Source organism: Lupinus angustifolius, chromosome LG15 (assembly GCF_001865875.1).
Source record: "Lupinus angustifolius cultivar Tanjil chromosome LG15, LupAngTanjil_v1.0, whole genome shotgun sequence".
NCBI classification, from domain to species: domain Eukaryota; kingdom Viridiplantae; phylum Streptophyta; class Magnoliopsida; order Fabales; family Fabaceae; genus Lupinus; species Lupinus angustifolius.
Genome location: NC_032023.1, coordinates 20824466 through 20846529, shown reverse-complemented (window position 1 = coordinate 20846529; position 22064 = coordinate 20824466). Strand labels below are relative to the sequence as shown.

The 22064-nt window shown below is 33.0% G+C and overlaps 5 protein-coding genes across 8 annotated transcripts; 1 reads left to right on the top strand and 4 right to left on the bottom strand.

Annotated features, from left to right (window-relative positions):
* On the top strand, positions 1208–2643 carry LOC109327794 (protein FMP32, mitochondrial-like). The gene is made up of 7 exons (XM_019560948.1): positions 1208–1348; positions 1430–1561; positions 1645–1704; positions 1813–1922; positions 2008–2064; positions 2153–2219; positions 2305–2643. Exons 1-7 carry the CDS (start codon positions 1220–1222, stop codon positions 2422–2424), a joined length of 675 nt encoding a protein of 224 aa, XP_019416493.1. The 5' UTR covers positions 1208–1219; the 3' UTR covers positions 2425–2643.
* On the bottom strand, positions 3693–6362 carry LOC109327793 (bifunctional phosphatase IMPL2, chloroplastic). The gene is made up of 9 exons (XM_019560947.1): positions 6089–6362; positions 5932–6010; positions 5645–5739; positions 5498–5547; positions 4948–5072; positions 4746–4812; positions 4482–4571; positions 4235–4346; positions 3693–4084 (listed from the first exon to the last, which is right to left on the bottom strand). The coding sequence occupies exons 1-9, from the start codon at positions 6321–6323 to the stop codon at positions 4014–4016; spliced, it is 924 nt and encodes a 307-aa protein (XP_019416492.1). The 5' UTR covers positions 6324–6362; the 3' UTR covers positions 3693–4013.
* LOC109327780 (phosphatidylinositol/phosphatidylcholine transfer protein SFH3-like) lies at positions 4992–21975 on the bottom strand. Of its 3 annotated transcripts, XR_002105348.1 has the most exons (18): positions 21532–21805; positions 20409–20661; positions 20023–20122; positions 19659–19925; positions 19391–19468; positions 19174–19275; positions 19035–19084; positions 18735–18834; positions 18550–18642; positions 16206–16292; positions 15826–15928; positions 15312–15676; positions 15138–15213; positions 6089–6254; positions 5932–6010; positions 5645–5739; positions 5498–5547; positions 4992–5072 (listed from the first exon to the last, which is right to left on the bottom strand). XR_002105348.1 is itself a non-coding variant. In XM_019560933.1 (15 exons), exons 2-15 carry the CDS (start codon positions 21575–21577, stop codon positions 15036–15038), a joined length of 1740 nt encoding a protein of 579 aa, XP_019416478.1. In that variant the 5' UTR covers positions 21578–21665; positions 21901–21975; the 3' UTR covers positions 14890–15035. The 3 variants fall into 3 exon arrangements, 2 of the variants coding, with proteins under 2 accessions (XP_019416478.1, XP_019416477.1); XM_019560933.1 differs by lacking the exons at positions 4992–5072; positions 5498–5547; positions 5645–5739; positions 5932–6010; positions 6089–6254 and adding exons at positions 14890–15053; positions 21901–21975 and having other exon boundaries at positions 15136–15213; positions 21532–21665; XM_019560932.1 differs by lacking the exons at positions 4992–5072; positions 5498–5547; positions 5645–5739; positions 5932–6010; positions 6089–6254 and adding an exon at positions 14890–15053 and having other exon boundaries at positions 15136–15213; positions 21532–21806.
* On the bottom strand, positions 7590–8465 carry LOC109327796. The gene is made up of 2 exons (XM_019560951.1): positions 8054–8465; positions 7590–7887 (listed from the first exon to the last, which is right to left on the bottom strand). Exons 1-2 carry the CDS (start codon positions 8130–8132, stop codon positions 7730–7732), a joined length of 237 nt encoding a protein of 78 aa, XP_019416496.1. The 5' UTR covers positions 8133–8465; the 3' UTR covers positions 7590–7729.
* LOC109327795 (bZIP transcription factor 11-like) lies at positions 12518–13636 on the bottom strand. 2 transcript variants are annotated; one of them, XM_019560949.1, is made up of 2 exons: positions 12963–13636; positions 12518–12781 (listed from the first exon to the last, which is right to left on the bottom strand). In XM_019560949.1, the coding sequence occupies exon 1, from the start codon at positions 13457–13459 to the stop codon at positions 12974–12976; it is 486 nt and encodes a 161-aa protein (XP_019416494.1). In that variant the 5' UTR covers positions 13460–13636; the 3' UTR covers positions 12518–12781; positions 12963–12973. The 2 variants fall into 2 exon arrangements, with proteins under 2 accessions (XP_019416494.1, XP_019416495.1); XM_019560950.1 differs by having other exon boundaries at positions 12518–12767; positions 12939–13635.

The following is a 22064-nucleotide window of genomic DNA, read 5'->3' as shown; positions in this document are numbered from 1 at the left end:
GAGATAGGAATAGTGCATTAGAAAAAAGGATGGATATGAATATTGCATGGATCAGATCCAGCATGCTCAGCATCCTACATAAGTAATCTGTGCTGTGCTCCACTCAAAGCAAAGATAAAATAAACTAAAACGGTAAACATAACAATGTTAATGCTATTTTAATCAAGTCATCATTTCATTAACTAACTCTACAAATCAGTTTAACATACTCCTAATTTAATCAAATCATCCCAACAAATTAGCTTAATGATACTCTTAATGTGTCACTTTCAACTCACATGAAATTAACATAGGTTAGTGACACATTATTTTTTATGGTAGAATGATTTTTAGATATTTATTAGGGGATATAACATTTTGCTTTCCTATAAAAAATTTCTTTCATTTGATTTGAAATAAGTAGTAATCACATCTTACATAATCAAATAAATGTTTCAACAATGTGATTTGAGACCAAAAGGAGTTTCGTTCCCATGTGATATCATTCCAAGAGGGGTTGCCATCTATTGTCTTGTCAACTACATAAACATAGCCCCTTTCGTGGGGAACTTAAGTTGCAAATCCAAGAATGACGCACATGAGAAACCCAGTAAGAGAATGTGTGTGTGTGATGAAATGAATAAAAGAGATGAAGTGAATGTAATAAGAGAAATTAGTTACCCCTTGAGGTGGAGTTGGGTTGCGATTAAACTTAGAACTAATAATATAAATGAGAGAAATGAGGATGAATTAAGATTATTATTATGAATGTTAAGATTAAATTACCAATGTAAGGATGAGGATGACGCCACTTATTGTAAGGATCATTCGATCAATGGTATCAACGTCTTCCTGCAAATTATTACACAAAATTAACACTTTAACTATTTAGAGGATCCTCAGTCCTCACCCTCTCCTTCTGCGCCGCACGCCTCGCTAAGTACGCTTCCGCCGATGTCATCCTCTTTCCTTCTCACTATTCTTTCTGTTTCTCTATTTAATAATTAAATATTTAAATTTTAATATATTTTTCTGACCAATCACGTGTCTATTATTTGATAAATGAGACCTGACATAACCCACCACTTTTTTTAGGACAATAAAATAAACGATTCTAATATTGTATTGTGTATTTTTAATTAATTGAGAATTGATAAGTTGATATTGGGTTGGGAATCCTTTGATTAAATAGAATAAAGAAGAGTAAATAAAAAAGAAAAGAAGATCTGAGGATTGAAGGATGATGGGTTTGCGCAAACGTGTTTTTGAGTTATCTGAATATCGTAATCTTCTTTTTCATAGGCATCTCTCTCAGGATGTGGTTAGTTCCAACGGCAAGCGTGCTTTTCTCGTTGATACCCTTCAACTGGTTCGTCTTCTTCTTCTTCTTATTCTCTCTTTTCTTATTGAATCTATAACCTAATCAATAATTCATTCTCTATCTCTCAAGGTAAGAGGTTTAGAGGCACAGGGACTCCCTTCTAATCAGGCTGAAGCCATAACTTCTGCTATCACTCAAGTTCTACATGATAGTTTGGAAAATGTCTCTCATTCACTTGTTTCCAGATCAGAATTGAAAATGGTTTCTTCCTTCTACCTTTATTAATTAATTATTCCTCTCTTTCCCTTCTTTCCATTCAAAATCTAACCTTTTCCTTTTTCAAGTCTGAGATGCTTATCAAATCTGATCTCTCCAAGTTCAAATCCGAAGTCCAAAGTTCTCAGGTTTTTTATACAATCAACATTTTTCACTATTCATTCTCTCTTCTACCTTTCCATGTGTTATTTTACAAAAGATGGAACAATTTTCAGTATTCATTATTGGTCATACAGGAGCATCATTTTTCTTTGTTGCAACTTGAAACTGAAAAGATTCGAAATGATGTAGAGAAGATGAGAAGTGAGCTTCGTAATGACATAGAGAAGATGAGAAGTGAATTGAGGTATATGCATCATAGAGCATTATGCATAAATATTCTGATTTACACCATAAGGTTGTAGTTTAATAGTTTTATATTGTGTATATAGGTATGAGATTGATAAAGTCACTGCTGGGCAACGTTTGGACTTGAATCTTGAAAGAGGGTAAATGGAAACATAGTTTTATTTCTGTAGCCCTTATGCTGTAGTAATATTTAGTTGGTTTAACCTCAATGTTCTTGTCTTAACATAGACGAACACGTGATGAGCTTGCTAATCAAAGTGCTGAAACAACTGCTTTGTCAAACAAAGTTGATCGGGTGAGTATATGTCCCTGAATTGTGATTACTAATTAGAGAGTATTCAGTTTGGATTCAGACATTGCTATGGGATATTCATTTTCAGGAAGTGCATGCATTAAAAGCACAGTTAGAAGCTGCAAAGTATGATGTGGTTAAATACTGCATAGGTACTCTTGTCTCAATATCTGCAGTGGGTCTTGCTGTAATCCGCATCTTATTGTAGTTTACCATAACTTGAAGAGAAAATGATGTATACATTGACGGTATAAGAGTTTTTTATACTATCACCACATCATCCGTCATTTATATTCAATCATCATCAATTTTTAAATATAAGTAATACAAATGAATGATGAATGATGTGTTGTCTGTATAAATTTGTAGACCGACAATGCATAGATATTACTATCTAAATTGAATTGAAGTTGACTACCAATTCTATTATTGTAGAAGCACCATTGTTTTGTTTTCCCTTGCTACAACACATGAAGTTGCAATTGTTGTGTTTTTTCCAATCACCATCAACTTCACTTCATGTGTAATATATATACCTTTATCATAATGTTCTCAAATGTGAAATATTATTTTGCTATCGTCTCTCAACTTTCAACCGAACATGTTTACTCAATTTTGCACTCTACTGTTTTTGGGATTCTTATGGTAATGAAGGGTGTGGTTGCTCACTTGCCATTTTGCTTTAAAACGCCAAAATCTATATATTTATTTTTAAAAAAAATAACATTCTGACATTGCAATATGTATATGCATATAAAGATTGGTTCTGAATGGAAGTTGAGTGAGGAAAACATAGTGTGACCCATTATACTCAAAAGGGAAGGTCAAGAGCCCTTTATGTTCAAAACACTAAGTTCAATCTGTAAATAAATGTATATACGAATCAATTCGGCCGCTTGTTGCTAAAATTGGAACCAATATTTAAACATATTGGATTTTAAAAACAGTCTAGCCCTACGCCCCTACCTAATCGAATTCACTTTGTTTTATGGTTTCTGTTAAACCTAATAGGTCTTGATAATATATATTAATGTGTGTATTTTAAACACTTCAATTAGATTAATGTTAATTGTGAATGGAAGGTGCAGCAAGAATCATCATACACACTGACAAGGAAGTCTATTTAGTACACTTCTTGCCTACATTAGTTAAACATAAATACAACAAGACATGCAAATAAAGAGAAAGTCAACGGAAGCAACAGGGTCGTCACCTTCCTAGCCTAGAATCAACCATTATTTATTAAGAATTAAGTAGTCATCGACCAATATTCCAAAATGTGTATCACCAATTCATGATATTCAGGTAGTGTTTGATAATATATGAAGGTTTGAGATACTTTCGGTGGTGTTTGGCTACCAAAAAGTACGAAAAAATAGAATAGAACAAAATAAACAGCACTGCTATCCTGGACAGATAATTACCACATGATCTTCACATGTAATTCTAACACCTTGGACAAAATTTAAAATTTGATTTAAACAATAAACACGTTGATTATTATTTTTTGCTTATAAAATACTCTAGCTTTTGGTTTCCAAACTTCTTTATGGCGTTTATTACAAATTTATAGAATTGATTAAGGTGTGATGACCATAACTCACCCATTAAATCTGTGACACAGTGACTTTCACTAAAAGAAGGCAAATTTCTGCATGAGCTTATCCAAGATTAGAAGAGTACCCAGTTTTCAAACTCAAACAAATACAGGAGAAGCATCGGAATGCTCACCCTTTGGAATATATGAACCAGGCCATAGATCCCAGAGGAATATCACTAACTAAAATTGTACTAGTGTCACTTCCACAGCAACGAATCTAGAGCCTGTTGATGAATCTCTTTATCACCAGCCGCCACAACATTAAAACCTGTCACATGGATTTCATCAAGACAATAATAAAGACCTTCATGGCTTTTAGTTTCATAAAAGGTAGCAACAACACCAAGAGAAAGTAATTATTAGAATGAAAATGAAATTAGACCAGGATTCAAAGGAATTATATACAACAAGCACTTACTTGTTGCGATTGAAAGTGGAGAAGCTTCCCAGTGGAGTTGATCTCCTTTCCAATCAGTTATCACACCTCCAGCGCCTTCAATAACAGGTATCAATGCTAGAAAATCGTATGGCTGATTCAAAAAGTTTACCCATTGAAGATACTCAGATGATCAGTATATAACAAACTTATCTCGTCTTAACATCTTGTTCAACATAGTTGAAAGATAAACATGCAACCAAAGGTGAGACAATTGGGTACTGCATACCTTCAGACCGGACTCAACAACAAGATCAACAAATCCAGAAGACAAAAGAGCATATGCATAGCAGTCACATCCATATAATGGAATTTTAACCTGTAGAGTGCAAAAGAGGAATAACCATAAATCTAAGATATAATTTTATAGGAAACAGAAAAGTCTGCGTTGTAGCAAACCTTCTTAATATAAGTTACTGACGGCATATTTTATCCTTTAATGATATAGTATCCACCACCTTCATGTTAAAAAAAGCAATAAATTGCAACAGACCTTGTTTCTAACACGGGTGAATGCCTCTTCTGCATCTCCACTGAACAGGTGGGGGCTTGTGGTGTACCTAATAGGAAATAAAAACGATTACATTTACAGACTTGTGAAGCAATGGTAACCATGCCAAAAGACTTCTTTTCTGTCTTTCACTCAATAAAACCATCCATAATTTAGTTTACTGAGGGAAAGAAAGAAAAAATACATGTATGCTTGAGAAAGTTCCGCACAGGTGCGTGTAGATACTTCTTGTCCGTTCAGTGTAGTTCTCTTTCCAGCCATCCCAATCCATCTTTCTCTTAACACAGGTTGATCAATTATGCCAAGGATCTGATGAAAAGGAAGCCAACTTAACAACATAAAGCTTACTACTCAATTAACTAAAAACAATGACATGGTTGATAACAATTTGTGGTTCATGTTGTCAACAATTTTATTGATATGCAGGTAAAAATGTAGCACTTCTTTTTATTTATAGAGGTATAAGTCTATAAGATAAGAAATATGACTTAATTATCTTTATTACACATTAACATAAGAAGGATGCAATCAATTGACATTAACATTTACCTTCATTATCTTTATTACACATTGTAATGTAAAAAGAGAAACGACTCAGATTTATTTACAATATATCACTAGAATTACATATCTAGTTTTTCTTGATTCTTTGGTAAGAAAGTTGTAGTAATATACATATCCAGTTTGAATGGGTCTAATTGTAGATAAGCAGTGAAGTTGTAAGATATTCTTACTGGTGTACCATTTTGTAGAAGAGCAATGAGAGTACCAAATAGGGGTTTCCCTGTAATGTATAGAAAGAAGCAGAGTGAAAGTGAAAGTTTAGGACTATGGGCAAAGGATAAGAATAAGAAGAAGAAAGAAGAGTGATAGGAAATGACCAGTGATAAAGCTTTTTGTGCCATCAATTGGATCTAATACCCAAACATACTCAGCAGTGTTTTGTTTACACCTCCACCCGTTTTCTTCTCCATAACTGCAGTTTAGTAACATTAATTAATTACAGAATCAACAATCCATTCGAGTTGCAAGTTTTACACATTATTTCATTGAGGTAAATAGCTTTAATTAAGTGTTGATCACATTATTTCACTGTCTGTTTCAAGCATTTGTGTTGATTAGGTGAGTGGCTATATGTTACTATTCTTATAATTATAACAAAGCTTACATAGCATGAGAAGGGAGATGATGTAATATGATAGAAAGCATAGCCTCCTCAGCAGATTGATCTGCAATTGTGACTGGACCTGCAAAATTGATGTTCAAATGAATGAATGAATGAATGAATGAGCATAGAATAAATGAAGAAATGAAATGATACATACTGAGATCATGTTTATCAATAATGTCGAATTTGTTTCTGAAATACTTGCGGATGACTTCTCCGGCGGCATCAGCGACTTTGTTACCGATCTCAGCGAAGCGATTCAGTTGGAGAGGTGGAGTGCTGTGGGTCCCACTCATTCTCACTCTTCCAATTTTACGATTAACGCTGCTTCTGGGATTGCAAATAAATGACACAAAATGGGACTGTGTCTGTTGTGTCTGTGACAACAACATTCTGCTGCGGAGAACAAACACACCTCAAAACAAACACACCTCAAAACAAACACACCACTCCACCCTACAACATCTTTTCTTTTTATAACCTATTAGATATTTCTCTCTTTTTTTTAATTAAACAATATCTATTTTTTATAACCTAAATCACTATGCTTCAATTGTCATGTGTTGATTCAAGCTTAGACATTAATCTTCATCTATTAAATTTGAATTAGAGTAGCCGTAGATATCAAATCCTAGTTCACATTTAGTTTTAGAATATAATGTAAGAAGTGAAAATAAAAGATTTCACACTAGTGTATTTCACAAATCTAAAATATGTCATTTCCTTTCATTCAACTTCAAGACTCACTTCATAAATAAACAAAATTGTATATTAATTGTGTTAGACCTCCTTGAAGGATGAAACAAGAATAGGGAGACAATAATGTCTATGGAGAATATCCACCTATAAAGGTGTTGACAAATGCATAGTATATGTCTCATATGGTTGTTTTTATTATTTTTAAAATTTAATGTGCTATCAATTATTATTATTGTAGCCATAAATTTGTTCAATATTTTGTTGATTATAATGATAATTGTTTTATATTATCATATAATTGATGCATAATTGAAAAAAGTCTAAGGTAAAAAAAAGTAAAAGATTGTTTAATATAATCCATAAAAAATTATTGGGCTCAAGTATTTAACAAATGACAATTCTTGAGTCTGAAAAAAAATTGAATCATACATTCTAACAATTTTTAAAAGACATACTTTATTCAAAAGTGATTGCAAAATTATTTCATAATTAAATTATTCAATATATAATTTATACTCATTTTATTTTCTTATTATAATTTGTTTTAAATCTTTGATTTTATTCGAATTTGATATTCAAACTTCATTTCATATGATTAAATTAGCACCATGACCAATATTGAAAGAAGAAAGTGAAGGTTTGGAGGTATGAATTGGACATTTAATACCAAGATTTCCTAAAAAGCAAAATCTTAGAGAAATCTCAAAATCAAATTGAACATGTGTAATATAGAGTATATTTGTTGTCACAAGAAATGTGTTAATTTAGGTATTACTTTCATTAAAAAATATATTTAACTTAAAAATAATATTTTTTTCCTAAATCATAGTAAGTGAGATGTGAAATACCACCATTTGTAAGCCCTCTCTAATATCAATTCAAAGGCAATCCCAAACTCAATCCATCAAGTGTAGTTCTGAACCTCACTACCGCATCATGTATTTTGAAATAATTGCTTTGACTTATAATAAAACACATTGTTTTAATCGTTTTATGATATGATGATAAGTATATATATGAGATTGTACATATATTTGAAGAGAGGCAGTAGATTATTGATGGTAGTTTATTCCAATATTACATTTTCAAGATTGTTCATTCAGTTGGGTATTTGTTTGAAGGGAGGCTTAGAAAGAGTTGGAGTTGGATCATATCTTCCATAATCTCTTCTATTCGCTCTTAGTACCCTCTTCTCTATCATCCTTACTTCTTCCTCATTCACTTCTTTCATTATTGGATCCAACTTTGATCCTTCACCTGCACTATCATTGTTATTCATCCATGTAAATATATACAATATTAGGAAGCAGTGTAAGATATTAATTACTGTATGTCTGTTTCTCTAACTTATCTATCTCTAATCATAATGCACCTAAGCTTAATTAGTTGAATGAGTATGTGACTAAAACCTTAAGAGACTCACCTGCAAAAGAAGTTGATAAAAGTGATGAAGAAATAAGGAGGAAGATAAGGGTGAAGTTCTTCAGAAGCAAGAGATCCATGATATGAGAATATTTCCTATGTTTATTACTTTGACAAAATGATAGAGAGAATTGCCAAACTCATGTTTCCTATGTATAATGCAGGGAACATGAAATTCCCCCCTAGGGTGGAAGCTCCAAAGAAATAACTGAAATTGACAGCTTCATATATTATTCTACACAAAACATACTTTACTCATAAATTCAAACCAAAAAGGTCAAGGAAGACCACTTTCTTTTTGTTGGGGCACTCAGAGTATGAGGCCAACAAGTTAGTGGCATGACATATACTAATTTGGATAATAGTTGAAGTCCGACCTTAGTGAAAGTTATTGTTATACCCCTAAGCTTAACACAAAATCAAGTTTCCTACCATATATTTATAACACTGTCATAGTTGGTAAGCTAAGAGTATAAGAAAGTGGTATGTTGACATGTATGTAGGTGGAAAATTAGACCATAAGTTATGACACTGAAGCTGTAATTATAAAGGACAATTAGAAAGCATAGCTAGGGATTAAAGGATATGAATCTATTGGGTATTGGGTATGCTGAAAAGGAGAAAGTAGGTTGGCATAAAATAGTATTTGTGTGTGACAAGTGCTCTTAGTAATCCTTAACGACAAAGACAGTGTACCAAACACCACATGAAAAGACTTTGGTGGTTTGATTTAAAGTAAGTTTATCTTCAATTTCTTATCCTAAAAGTGGTTTTAGGATGTGCATGAGGCCCCTTAATCCAACCATATCTTCTTCTACACTAACTTCTCCACCCACAAGGACTTTGGTCTAACTTATTATTGCCACCTAAATTTAATTTTGAAATTTTATATACACTAAATAATTACTCATCGGACAGTGTAAATGGCCAGGTGAATGATTCATGTTAAATATACATCCTCATTTCATTTTCCATTATACCAAGCAGCCTAAGTGATTTAATATGGCTAGGTTCCTTAAGCTTGTTCCTTCACTATTATTCTACTTGTAACATCAGCCAAGTATTTGAACGAGGCATGCCATGCATATGTTATCATGTCAATTTTCAAATTAGTAAACATTATAATTTGAATATTCTGTTATATGAAATCATTATATGTATGTGAATTAATTTCATCAGCCAAGTAATATATTTACGCAAACAGTTGCAAGGTTACAAATGTATGAATATATATATATATATATATATTTGTTGAAGAAAAAACAGCAAACAATGTTACAAATAAAACGAGTTTAAAATTATCATTTTGTGATTTAAACTTAAATTATCTAATCATATGTGATAGAGTAGCTAAGGCCATATGAGACACTTGAAGCATCCGGATGTGGGCCTTGGTGGCTCAATGTTTGGGTTGGTCCTGATCAAGCCCATGCACTTTACTTTCTACATCTGTGTTTTCTTTTTAATTCTTACAACATTTTCAACATTAATTAATATGTAATACATTGGAGTTTTAACGTCCTATTTTTTTAAAATTAAATTGTTTGAAATCTTTTGTTTTTATAGTTTTTATATAATATTTTTTAGAGTTGTGACTTTACATTTTAATAAATAACATTTGTAAAGATGATATTTGAGATTTTTATTTGATTTAGCTAAACAAAATTAACCATATATTTTTTGCTAGTTCATTTCATATTTATCAAAATCCATTTTTGTTTGAGCCAATTGGATAGTTGTACTGTCCCATGTCCATTACTAAATGTAATAAAATTTTCTTCTTTGTTTTTTATTTTATAAAACTAAGAAAGCTAGTCCCCTGGTAAACACATTGAGAATTAGGACAAGTTTTTACCAAGACATGTGAACCATTGAATGGCATGGATGGCCACATGCTCGCCCACCTTTTGTGATGAATAAAATGGTTCTAAATTTTCTTTGCTAATACAGAAAGATGCTATCATGAGAGATTTCAACACCCTTGTCCCCTCTCTCTCTTCACATGTTGGTGCTATATGCGTTAATCATACTATAATAATATGATCATTATACGTACACCCACCATTTAAATTTCACCGACTTCATTCATTTTTGTTATTTTCTATTTATGAAGCATGAGAAAATGAAAATGTTAACTTGGGTCTTGTTAACTTTTATGTAACTTATTCAAATAATAGAAATCTAGTTAGAGTCACCATTCTTGAAACTAGGCCTAGTATTGTATGTGTGGGGAATCTTATCATCAGCTATATTTTAACTACTCAAAAATAAAGGATATGGATCAGTACTTTTTTCCCTAGAATTACATTCTATATGTATGCTTCTGAAAAAAATCACATAATGAATATGGAAAGAATGGCATTAAAAAAAGATGGAAAAATAATAAGGAAAGTTGCATTTTTTTGCCTTACTGCTTCCCTTTGTCACTTGTTTCTAAGAACGTATGGTTCTAAATGTTAGAACCTAGCTAGATAGAAAGAAGCTTTACTATCTGATTGGAATATTCTTGTAGACAAATTTTTGCATTCCCACACATAAGAAAAAGGGCACTATAGAGCATCACAAAAAGATGTAATACAATATTTTTGCTTTCAGCTAATAACCACAGACCGTCCATTCTTTTCTTTTTCTTTTGTAATTCATTCTTCATTAATGTAACAATATTAACAGAGAAGGAACATGAGTTCTTATTAAGCGAATATTAACAAAGAATATGTACCAAAATATCTATAAGAACTAAAACTTACAAGTATGTCTCATGTACACTCTAAAATAAGTGGCTGAAATACACGACATTTATTCGTTACTACAAATTATTACTCCAAGTTTGTTTTCAACCCTCCAATTGAAAACTTATATGCAGAGAAATATATGCGAATCTTCTTTATTTTCATTGTTATTCGATCAGTTGATAGTTTACACTTTCCAAAATACAACACAACATACCTTTCACTAAACTTGTAAATTAAAACGATTTTAAGTACAACAAGTTGGCCTCCTTACCTTTTCTTTTTGAAACATTAACTCCATTTTCTAGTAAAATAAAGCAAAATAGGGTATAAAGTTTTAGGCTATGAAACAAGTTAAGTTATTACAGTGCTCAAGTTGTACCGTAAAGTGAGCATTTGAACTTGTATTTACTTTTCTATTTTGTGTTTGGTGCAGAGATTGATGGACCATATTTGAACTTGTATTTATTAAGTTGAGTAATAAATTACTTTAAACTAAGTTTCAGTAAGCTCCACGTGACTACAGCACATACTTTAAACTAAGTTAATAGCATATTAGCATGCATATGCAAACAATGACTTCAATTCCATGTCATAAGAATCCAATAACTTTGTTCCAAGCACGTGGAATTTGTACCCTCACAACATCAACGCACTCATCTTTGCTCTTTATAACTTTTCCAAGAACTTGGTGTACCAGCTTTCCCTAAAAGCTGCAACCTTTACTTTCATTTTCTTAGTGCATCATTTAACCCTCTTATTAAATTCATTTCTGTTTCCTATGACAAATCAAATTCAAAATGAATCATTGTATACATGACACTCAACTGTCTTTCTCTGTAACACTAACTTAGAGAATAAGCCAGGACGATGTGGTTCTCCACTGAAATTTGCGTGTGTTTTTATATATATAATGACATAAGCCCATAGTTTATATTTTATCTTACAAACTCGTACCTTATTTATACAAAACACCAATAACATATTTTTGGTAATTAATTGAATTTTGACTAGCTTACAAGTTTTCACTTGATAAGTTAGTGGAAGTAGCTTATGGTTTATAATTTAAGAACTTGTAAGTTATTTACACTTAGCAATCATGTACTACATCAACTAATTTAACTAAATACTGCCAAGTTTCAGTTAATCAGCTTGTTTATCATATCATAGTTTTTCAGGTTTAGGGTAACTTTTAGCTAATTGTGGGAAAGATAAGTTAGGAACTTATATCACATAGCACACTCTACCAGGATGCAATTGTTTCTCTCTTTTTTTTCATTTTATAATTTCCTTTTGACTGCAAAGGTATTTTGAGGAGAAAATCAGTTTAGGCCTGTGGAGTTGTCCTTTTCATTCAATTTAGATGCGTATCTCTAGGGGTTACATTACACATTTTCTGCTTATCATTCTGATTTATGTATCAATTATGAAAATGAAAGCTCAATAAGCCTTAGTTCTACTTGTGTGGAATCAAAAGAACTGACACATAGGTAAAGAAGTGCACAATATACAAATCACTGAGAAGAAGAGTGCAATGCTTGCATCATGTTCAGTTCAAATAACAAAATTGCCTACCCTCTTGATTTTTGGTCAAAAGAAGCACTGATTTCAGGAAATACTATAAATTATGTGGGGCATTTGAGTAAGAGGGACAACAAATTTTTTAAAGGAGGAGCTAAATTAAAGGGAGAACTTAGTTAAATTTATTAGTAACATCATAATTTATGAAAGACAAGTTGACAACAACAATAATGGCTTAAGTCATACAACATAAATAATTTAGGGTGATCTCTTAACACAACATTGCCCCAATTAGCATACCCACTTAATAATACAACATTCATGATTATTCCTTATCACTATCTAGCAGCCATTACAATCTTCCAACAGACTCAAACCCTAAAGAAATCAACAATACCCCTCATTCATATCTCAAACTAAAATCCAGAAAGCCCAATAATAATAGATCTCATCTCAGGGATTTGGATTCAGTGCAGCTTGTAACAATTATGATCACGACAGCAACTCCATGATTTGTTATACAGGCACAGACATAATGTCACAATCACATCAGCTGATTTTTAATGAAAGAAAAGCCATGATAAATATAATCCAACAAACACAAGCCTTTGGATAAATATCTTCACAGTGATCACAGCTTAACTTTTTGCACCAAATCCAAATTCGTACTCTCAGTACTGCAACATGGCTTCTGCAGAAGCCATGATAGGTTGATTCATATGGTTCATATTCATTGGGTTGAAGAAGCTATTGGGTGCAGGGTCAATAAAAGTGGTTGATGCATAATCTGCAGCTTCAAAAACTGCATTGCTAGCATTGAAGAAACCAATGATCTGATTCAAGGAGTGGAGCCTGTGGCTTAGTTCACCCACTTGAGCTGTGAGCACTGAATTTTGAGCCTGAATGGTGAGATAGCGTTGTGTAGTGAGGTTGAGTGTTGTGAGTAACTGATTATTGTCGTTGTTGAGTTGAGCCACTTGTGCAGCCAATTCATCCAAGTGCTTCTGTTTCTTCATCCTAGATCGCCTCGCAGATTCGCGGTTGGATATCATTCTCTTTCTCTTCCTCTGATCCATCAAAACCTGCAAGTCCTCTTCAGAACCTGAGTTTTGAAGAAGCATAGAAGACCCTGAAGATGTTCCACTTGGAGAAGCCATATATATTGAGATTTCAGCAATTGAAAACACAAAAAGATGGATAATTTGTTAAAGGTGGCAGGACCCAGACACACACTAGTAAAGAGAATAGAGTAATTAACAAGAAAGAAACAAGTGCAGATAATAGTAAGAAGAAGAAAAGGAAGAAGAAGAAGAAGAAGAAGAATATATGTTATTATGAAACGTAGTAGAGCCAGTAAAGGAAGGCAACAGAGAAAGATTGAACAAGATGGGTCCTGCGGCGTCTAATAGTAGAATTGATCATACAACCAGAAAAGAAGATTTCAGTGAGAATTGGATACATGAATCTCAAACATGAATAACAAGATGTTGAACATCTAAGATTGTTGTTAAGGATTCAGGACAACAATGTGTGGAACAAAGGGAACTCTCAAAACTATTCAAACAAATATCTAAAAAGTGGAAGGGAGTGTATGTGTGATTCAACTACGGAATTTATAGGCTAACAACTTCATCAACCATAATATTTTCTTATATTTAATAAAACAAAGATGTGCTTAGGAAAGATGAAAAGGCAAACACTTTATTTTTTCTTTCTTTTTTACCTTTTTACTGCTAATAAAGAAAATAAGATTATTATTTTATTTTAAAAATAACAAGGTATAATATTTTTATTCCGATATATTATAAATAATTATACATTCCACCAACAAGTGCAACATTATGACATGTGATTGTTGGAGTGATATAAAAAAGTATGCATTCCTGAAATCATAATGAACATTACTGATTTTTTTTTTCAAAAAAGAGGAATGAAGTTAGATTTTTTTCAATAGTGGTCCAAAAGTTAAATTTAAACAAAAAATGCAATAAAGTGTTAAACGTATACACAAATTTTATATATTGTTATTACATTACTCATCATTTATATTTAATAATTATTTTACTCTCCAAGAAAATAATCTAAAAGAATAACGACAGATGATATAATAATTATATATAAGTATTTAGGCATATATATTATATTTTTTTGGGTAGGGTGTAATATACATGCATGATTATATCTTTTTTGTAATAGGTGATGCTTAACTTTTTCTAAAATGTATTCATTCGCAATTATATATTGATGATAATTGATCAGTCCAACATTGATCTTATATCATTTTGGTTGATAAATGGACTAGTTTAAACTTTAAAATTGTATTGAATTGATCCAACCCATTGTCTTAAAAACTAGGGAGGATGTTTGAAGCCGTTGTTGATGGTTTTGGCCAATCTTTAATTATGGATGAATTGTTTCCACAAGCATATGAATATGTTAATCACCATATGATGTTAAGGAATTCGAACTCGAATTTGGAATATTATGTTACTATTCATTCATACTTGTTATTCAAAATGGATAGGATGGTTAATTATAAGGGGTTTGCAGATATATGAAAAACATATCCATTTTGGATTAATAATATTTGTTGTTCAACAAAACCGTGCCTAGTTTCATACAAGTTTTTGATCAAATAATAGAAAGAGGTGAATGGAATAGAGAAATGATCCGAATTTACATCTCTTGGTAGTTGGTAATGTCAAATATTATTAATAAACACCACCTATCACCTTACCAGTGGCACCCGAACTGCAATAAAAAACCAAAAATAAGTGTGTAAATAAAAGCAGTCAATAGAAGAGTCTGAGAGAAATGCAAGGCAGGGACATACCAACTTATTCTTCTTCTTCTTTTTCTTCTCAATTTGGTCTTGGAGCTCCACTTGTCGAACAAGGGCATCATCAAGTGCCTAAAGCAATAAAACAAGAACTCAAGAGCATGTCAATTTAGGATGAAAAAACTCTTCTGTTCCAATAAATATATAAAAAGTGTATTGAGCAATAATACATTTTTGGTTGCAGCCAAATGTTGTTCTAGAGCATTGACTCTGCATAGAGCATTATTCAGCATTTCCTCCTTTTCAGGTGGCATGGAAGGTCTCATGCTCAAAGCAGCCACTTTCTCTTCTAGTTCAGCCATGCGCTTCATCATCGTCATGTGATCATTGTTTGTAATAATGCTAGGACCTGCTTTCAGCATACTCTCATTATAATATACTGTGCTTCCATACACTGCTGCTTCTGTCATTTTCCTTGGCATGTTCCTTGTCATTCGGATCACAGTTACAACTCCCATAACAAAACTCATTATTCCACCAACAAATTGTTTGCTAAATCCATCACTTGTATTGCTAACTTTGTTAGGGACATGGCCTGCAACATGAATAAAAATTCAACAAAGCCATATTAACATTTGTTACCTTGCTTATCCATGAATAAAAATGCTGATTATGTTGCTCAAATTGTTTCAGCATTTTTTTATTGAAATTTCTCACAAGTACTAGGATAGCAGTACCAAATACCTTTGGAAAGTGCATATTTATCATTATCTACTGATTTATTCCAAGATGAATCCACTGACTTGTCAACAAAGGCGTCATACTGATAAACACCACATTGTTTTGCCTGCATAGCAGTACACTTTTGAATTAATGCCAAGTCAACTTTTTTACATCTCATGGAGTGATGACACTTGTTATAGTTTTGGTTTTGAAAAGAAGGTCCGAATGTGACTTGCTATGTGCATGCATGTCTTATAATATCCTCCTACTGCTGTATGTCAGCTACATGTAACACTACAAGACTAGATAAACTAGGCAGTTTCCTTAAACTAATTCTTGCTACAAGTAATGCATAGGATAGGAACAACAATTAACAATTGATTGAAGCCTAACAAACTTACTCCTGCCACAGTAAAGGATGTAGGTTGCTCCACATTTGATGATAAACATTGCACATCATGTGACTCTGGAACTGATTCTTTGCATCCCTTGAAATGTAAGCCATAACAAAACAAGGATACAGATTATCAGATTTTCTGGCAAATAAGTACAGACAAGTTTCAGGCAAAGCTTGCACTCTACAATGTCCAAAGTATGAAATGGACTACCTTTTGGTGTGCTGTTTCATCTTCTGTGATTGTTTTTTCGTTAAGCTCGGATAAGCTTTTTCTTTTGGCTTTTCCCTTGCCATTTTGAACCATCTAAATGATTCAGAGGAATTATTTATTAGTTCATTGTTTTTCCATTGATATATTAGATGACTAAAGAAATTGATCTTTCAGCAATAAACTACCTTCAAGATCTCTGGGTCATCCCATGGTCCCTTGTTAGAAAGCATACAACCACCTTTATCTGCACAAGTGCAAGTACCACCCAAGAACTCTGGAAGTTCACTGATAAATAAGAAAGAAATATTAGGTATTACTTACATAGTTGAGTAATGTTATATATTTTCATATTGGAACAACATAAAAGAGTTCACATTACTCAATTCTACATTATTTCACAGCGTGACCTTAGAATTGATAGCCTAATTTTCTATGTAGATGTGTATGTGGTAAAATAATTCAAGCGGAAAGGAGAAAAGTTCAACCTGGCATCAATGATTTCAAGCAACTTGCTCTGGTATTTGTTACCCAGGACCTGGTTATTAAATCACTAATTTGTTCATTGTCCCAACATAACTGAAATCAAACTTCATTTAAATTGATAAGTAGATTATAATTGCTTACATGGATTTTTGAGGTGGTCTTGGGATCAAGGAATGACTTAATAGTATTCCACAAGAGCCTAAATCCAGAGCCAGCATTGATGATGAACATGCGGTTAAGCGACTGCATAGAAAGGAAAGTTCAGTTAGGGCAAGTTCAGAAGGCCATTTAAGCTAGATATAGGGAGGGAACAAAAACCATTGATATTACATGCATATGCAGTTATATAAACCTGTACCTCAGGATAGTTGTCACCATCAATCTTCTGAAGTCGCTGGAGGAGATCCCTTGCAGTTTTGTTCATACTTTTAAGACCCTGGGAAAGCATTGATATGAAACTTGTTTACATATTAAAAGCATACATAACGATGGATATGGTATTAAAATGCCTCATTAAAATTATGATGACTATAATTTAAGGTGTTACAATAGTTCATTAGTCTGATTGGTTTTTCTGTGGGCATAGGGATTGGAGAGGAAAAGTAGGAGTCAAATTTTATACATACCACTCCTTGCACATCCAAAATAGTTGTGCTTTGGTCAATGTGTTTCTTTGCAGCGATTGAACATGCAGGCAACTTAACATTGAATGTCCTCTCAAACTCCCTAACATGGTACTTGAGATAACGTTCCATACTCGTTACTTGCAACAGCTTGTTAGAGTCAACCTGGCCCAATTTTTCAATGTAAACAGGTCTTCCATCCTTATCAACTCCATGATGTCCTTGTGGGTAATATTTAAGAACTTCATCTATTTCATTGAATTCAAAATCCTTAACAACACAAAAATGTTTGGTTAGAAATTTAAGGAAGAAGTTATACAGAAGAACATAACATGAAAAGTGACTCTTCTTTTTGCCACAGCAATACCTCCATGATAGTATCAGCACCAAATTCATTCCTCCACTTCAGCATATCTGACCACATTTGTTTTGTTTTCTCAATGTCAAACTTCCTAGCTTTCAAGAATCTGGGTCATAGTACATTGAAATTATAGGACAATTAGAAATTCTCAATTAAGGCATCAAATGAAGCTAGTCATGCTACAACTATAAGTAAATAAAGGATCTTGCTACCCAAATCCCTTAACTCCGAGGGCACCGGCTAAGGAATCATGAATACAAGTTTTTATCAGTAGACAAAATAAACCACTTCTGAATCTATTAAGTCCATTAAAAATCAAGTTTTTCTAAAGCACTGATTAGCATTCCCCATAAATAAATGAATGAGTAAGAAACCATGTGACAAGCACCTACCTTAGCATCATATGATGATCATCATGTTTTGAGGGCAATAGCTCTTCCAAGATAAGCACTTGGCGAAAAGCATCAACCGCCATGAGCTCTTCTGTATCGATTTCATCCTCAATAGAAATAGACATAACCCTGCTGTGTTTGCGCCCCCTCTTTGCAAAGGAATGCTTGAACTTACTCGAGGCACTGATAGCCGCCTTCTTAAATGACCCCATCCTTTTCTTCTTTTCATCCTCAGAATGTTCACTTTCATGAAATGTCCAAAGTATGAAATGGACTACCTTTTGGTGTGCTGTTTCATCTTCTGTGATTGTTTTTTCGTTAAGCTCGGATAAGCTTTTTCTTTTGGCTTTTCCCTTGCCATTTTGAACCATCTAAATGATTCAGAGGAATTATTTATTAGTTCATTGTTTTTCCATTGATATATTAGATGACTAAAGAAATTGATCTTTCAGCAATAAACTACCTTCAAGATCTCTGGGTCATCCCATGGTCCCTTGTTAGAAAGCATACAACCACCTTTATCTGCACAAGTGCAAGTACCACCCAAGAACTCTGGAAGTTCACTGATAAATAAGAAAGAAATATTAGGTATTACTTACATAGTTGAGTAATGTTATATATTTTCATATTGGAACAACATAAAAGAGTTCACATTACTCAATTCTACATTATTTCACAGCGTGACCTTAGAATTGATAGCCTAATTTTCTATGTAGATGTGTATGTGGTAAAATAATTCAAGCGGAAAGGAGAAAAGTTCAACCTGGCATCAATGATTTCAAGCAACTTGCTCTGGTATTTGTTACCCAGGACCTGGTTATTAAATCACTAATTTGTTCATTGTCCCAACATAACTGAAATCAAACTTCATTTAAATTGATAAGTAGATTATAATTGCTTACATGGATTTTTGAGGTGGTCTTGGGATCAAGGAATGACTTAATAGTATTCCACAAGAGCCTAAATCCAGAGCCAGCATTGATGATGAACATGCGGTTAAGCGACTGCATAGAAAGGAAAGTTCAGTTAGGGCAAGTTCAGAAGGCCATTTAAGCTAGATATAGGGAGGGAACAAAAACCATTGATATTACATGCATATGCAGTTATATAAACCTGTACCTCAGGATAGTTGTCACCATCAATCTTCTGAAGTCGCTGGAGGAGATCCCTTGCAGTTTTGTTCATACTTTTAAGACCCTGGGAAAGCATTGATATGAAACTTGTTTACATATTAAAAGCATACATAACGATGGATATGGTATTAAAATGCCTCATTAAAATTATGATGACTATAATTTAAGGTGTTACAATAGTTCATTAGTCTGATTGGTTTTTCTGTGGGCATAGGGATTGGAGAGGAAAAGTAGGAGTCAAATTTTATACATACCACTCCTTGCACATCCAAAATAGTTGTGCTTTGGTCAATGTGTTTCTTTGCAGCGATTGAACATGCAGGCAACTTAACATTGAATGTCCTCTCAAACTCCCTAACATGGTACTTGAGATAACGTTCCATACTCGTTACTTGCAACAGCTTGTTAGAGTCAACCTGGCCCAATTTTTCAATGTAAACAGGTCTTCCATCCTTATCAACTCCATGATGTCCTTGTGGGTAATATTTAAGAACTTCATCTATTTCATTGAATTCAAAATCCTTAACAACACAAAAATGTTTGGTTAGAAATTTAAGGAAGAAGTTATACAGAAGAACATAACATGAAAAGTGACTCTTCTTTTTGCCACAGCAATACCTCCATGATAGTATCAGCACCAAATTCATTCCTCCACTTCAGCATATCTGACCACATTTGTTTTGTTTTCTCAATGTCAAACTTCCTAGCTTTCAAGAATCTGGGTCATAGTACATTGAAATTATAGGACAATTAGAAATTCTCAATTAAGGCATCAAATGAAGCTAGTCATGCTACAACTATAAGTAAATAAAGGATCTTGCTACCCAAATCCCTTAACTCCGAGGGCACCGGCTAAGGAATCATGAATACAAGTTTTTATCAGTAGACAAAATAAACCACTTCTGAATCTATTAAGTCCATTAAAAATCAAGTTTTTCTAAAGCACTGATTAGCATTCCCCATAAATAAATGAATGAGTAAGAAACCATGTGACAAGCACCTACCTTAGCATCATATGATGATCATCATGTTTTGAGGGCAATAGCTCTTCCAAGATAAGCACTTGGCGAAAAGCATCAACTGCTATCAACTCTTCTGTATCAATTTCATCCTCAATTGAAACAGACATGACCCTGCTGTGTCTCCGCGACTTCTTTGCAAAGGAATGCTTGAACTTACTCGAGGCACTGATAGCCACCTTCTTAAATGACCCCACCCTTTTCTTCTTTTCATCCTCAGAATGTTCACTTTCATGAACTGTGTTTGCAAGAGGAAAAATATTACTCACAATTTTTGAGAACATGATAGATAGAAAAAAATCACAATGTGAACATCTTCCTCCTGCTGCTGTTGTATCTATTAACATCCTAGGCAAAAGATATAAGGGCCTGTTTGGTTCTAGTTTTCATTAAATTACAAGTGTCACCTTGTTTTCAATGTTTGCTTTACAAATCTTTGAAAATAGGAAACAAAATAATACAAATTGTGGTTATTTATAATTTATAATTATTAATGAAAGCAAGCAACATTTTCGTAAATCAAATATACTCTAGATATGCATGTTTTTTCTAACTGCATAACATTTGGAATTATAATAGCTTTTGGTTTGTTATTAAACTAACAATTTCATTCAAGACATTATTAGAACCCTATTGGATGTAAAATTTCATTTCCTTGCATTTACACAGATCAATACATAATTTAAGCCACAAACATTTGTGCATTGTCCATTTGGTTTGATTCAGAACTTTAGACTAGAATTTTTGCAATAGAAACCAAATGATATAGAACTCAATCATCTTCATTTCTAGCATTCACCTTTTTCTGCTAAGCAGTATGCAAGATGCATAAGCACTAATAAGACAATCAAACATGTCAAAAAACAGTAAATGCTTGTCTTCCATAATCAATTAGTTTCAGCTTCCTCTATTCATTCGCCTTTCTCGTCATCAAATGCCAAAAAGCATGCATGATTGTTATGACGTTCCATTTCACATTATAGTACCAACATAATAGAACAGATAAAGATTTTGTAGTGCATGCATCAAATAAAAGTAAATTTAGAAAAAGGGATGCAGGGGTAATGTGTGTTATATGAAATTCCATATTTCAAGCAATTAGGCCTACCAAGCTTGGATGGTCGATCAGTCGGTCCGGACATAGTGACAGACATGATTAATTGAATCTCGTAAGCTTACTTAAATGTGCACAGAGCCTTAAGGCATAAGAGAATCAAAATGTCCTCATGTGTGTACCTACACCTTTCAGCCATGAACAACAAACATATCAGGAAGCTTAATTAAAAAATTCATTATGTAATGAAATAATCAAGCATAATTTATATCTAACTTGCATGGAAAAAATAAAAAGCAGAAGATAGATATCTTAATAATCAACTGCAGAAACGTTACAAAGGTAACTGCAGGCTCTTGGATCAAATATTGATAAATAATGAAAGAGGAGAGGGAGATATAAGCATAAGAAGAGAGAAGATACCTTGCTACACACAAAAAATGTAGGGGTTGGAAAAGAAGGAGAAAAGTGCAAATATATGATCCGAATAAATCTGTGTAATTGAGGACATGATGGAAAGCCAGGTTGGTACAACTACAAGACAATTTTAGACTTTGCTGTTTTTTGTTTATCTAATTGACCAAGTC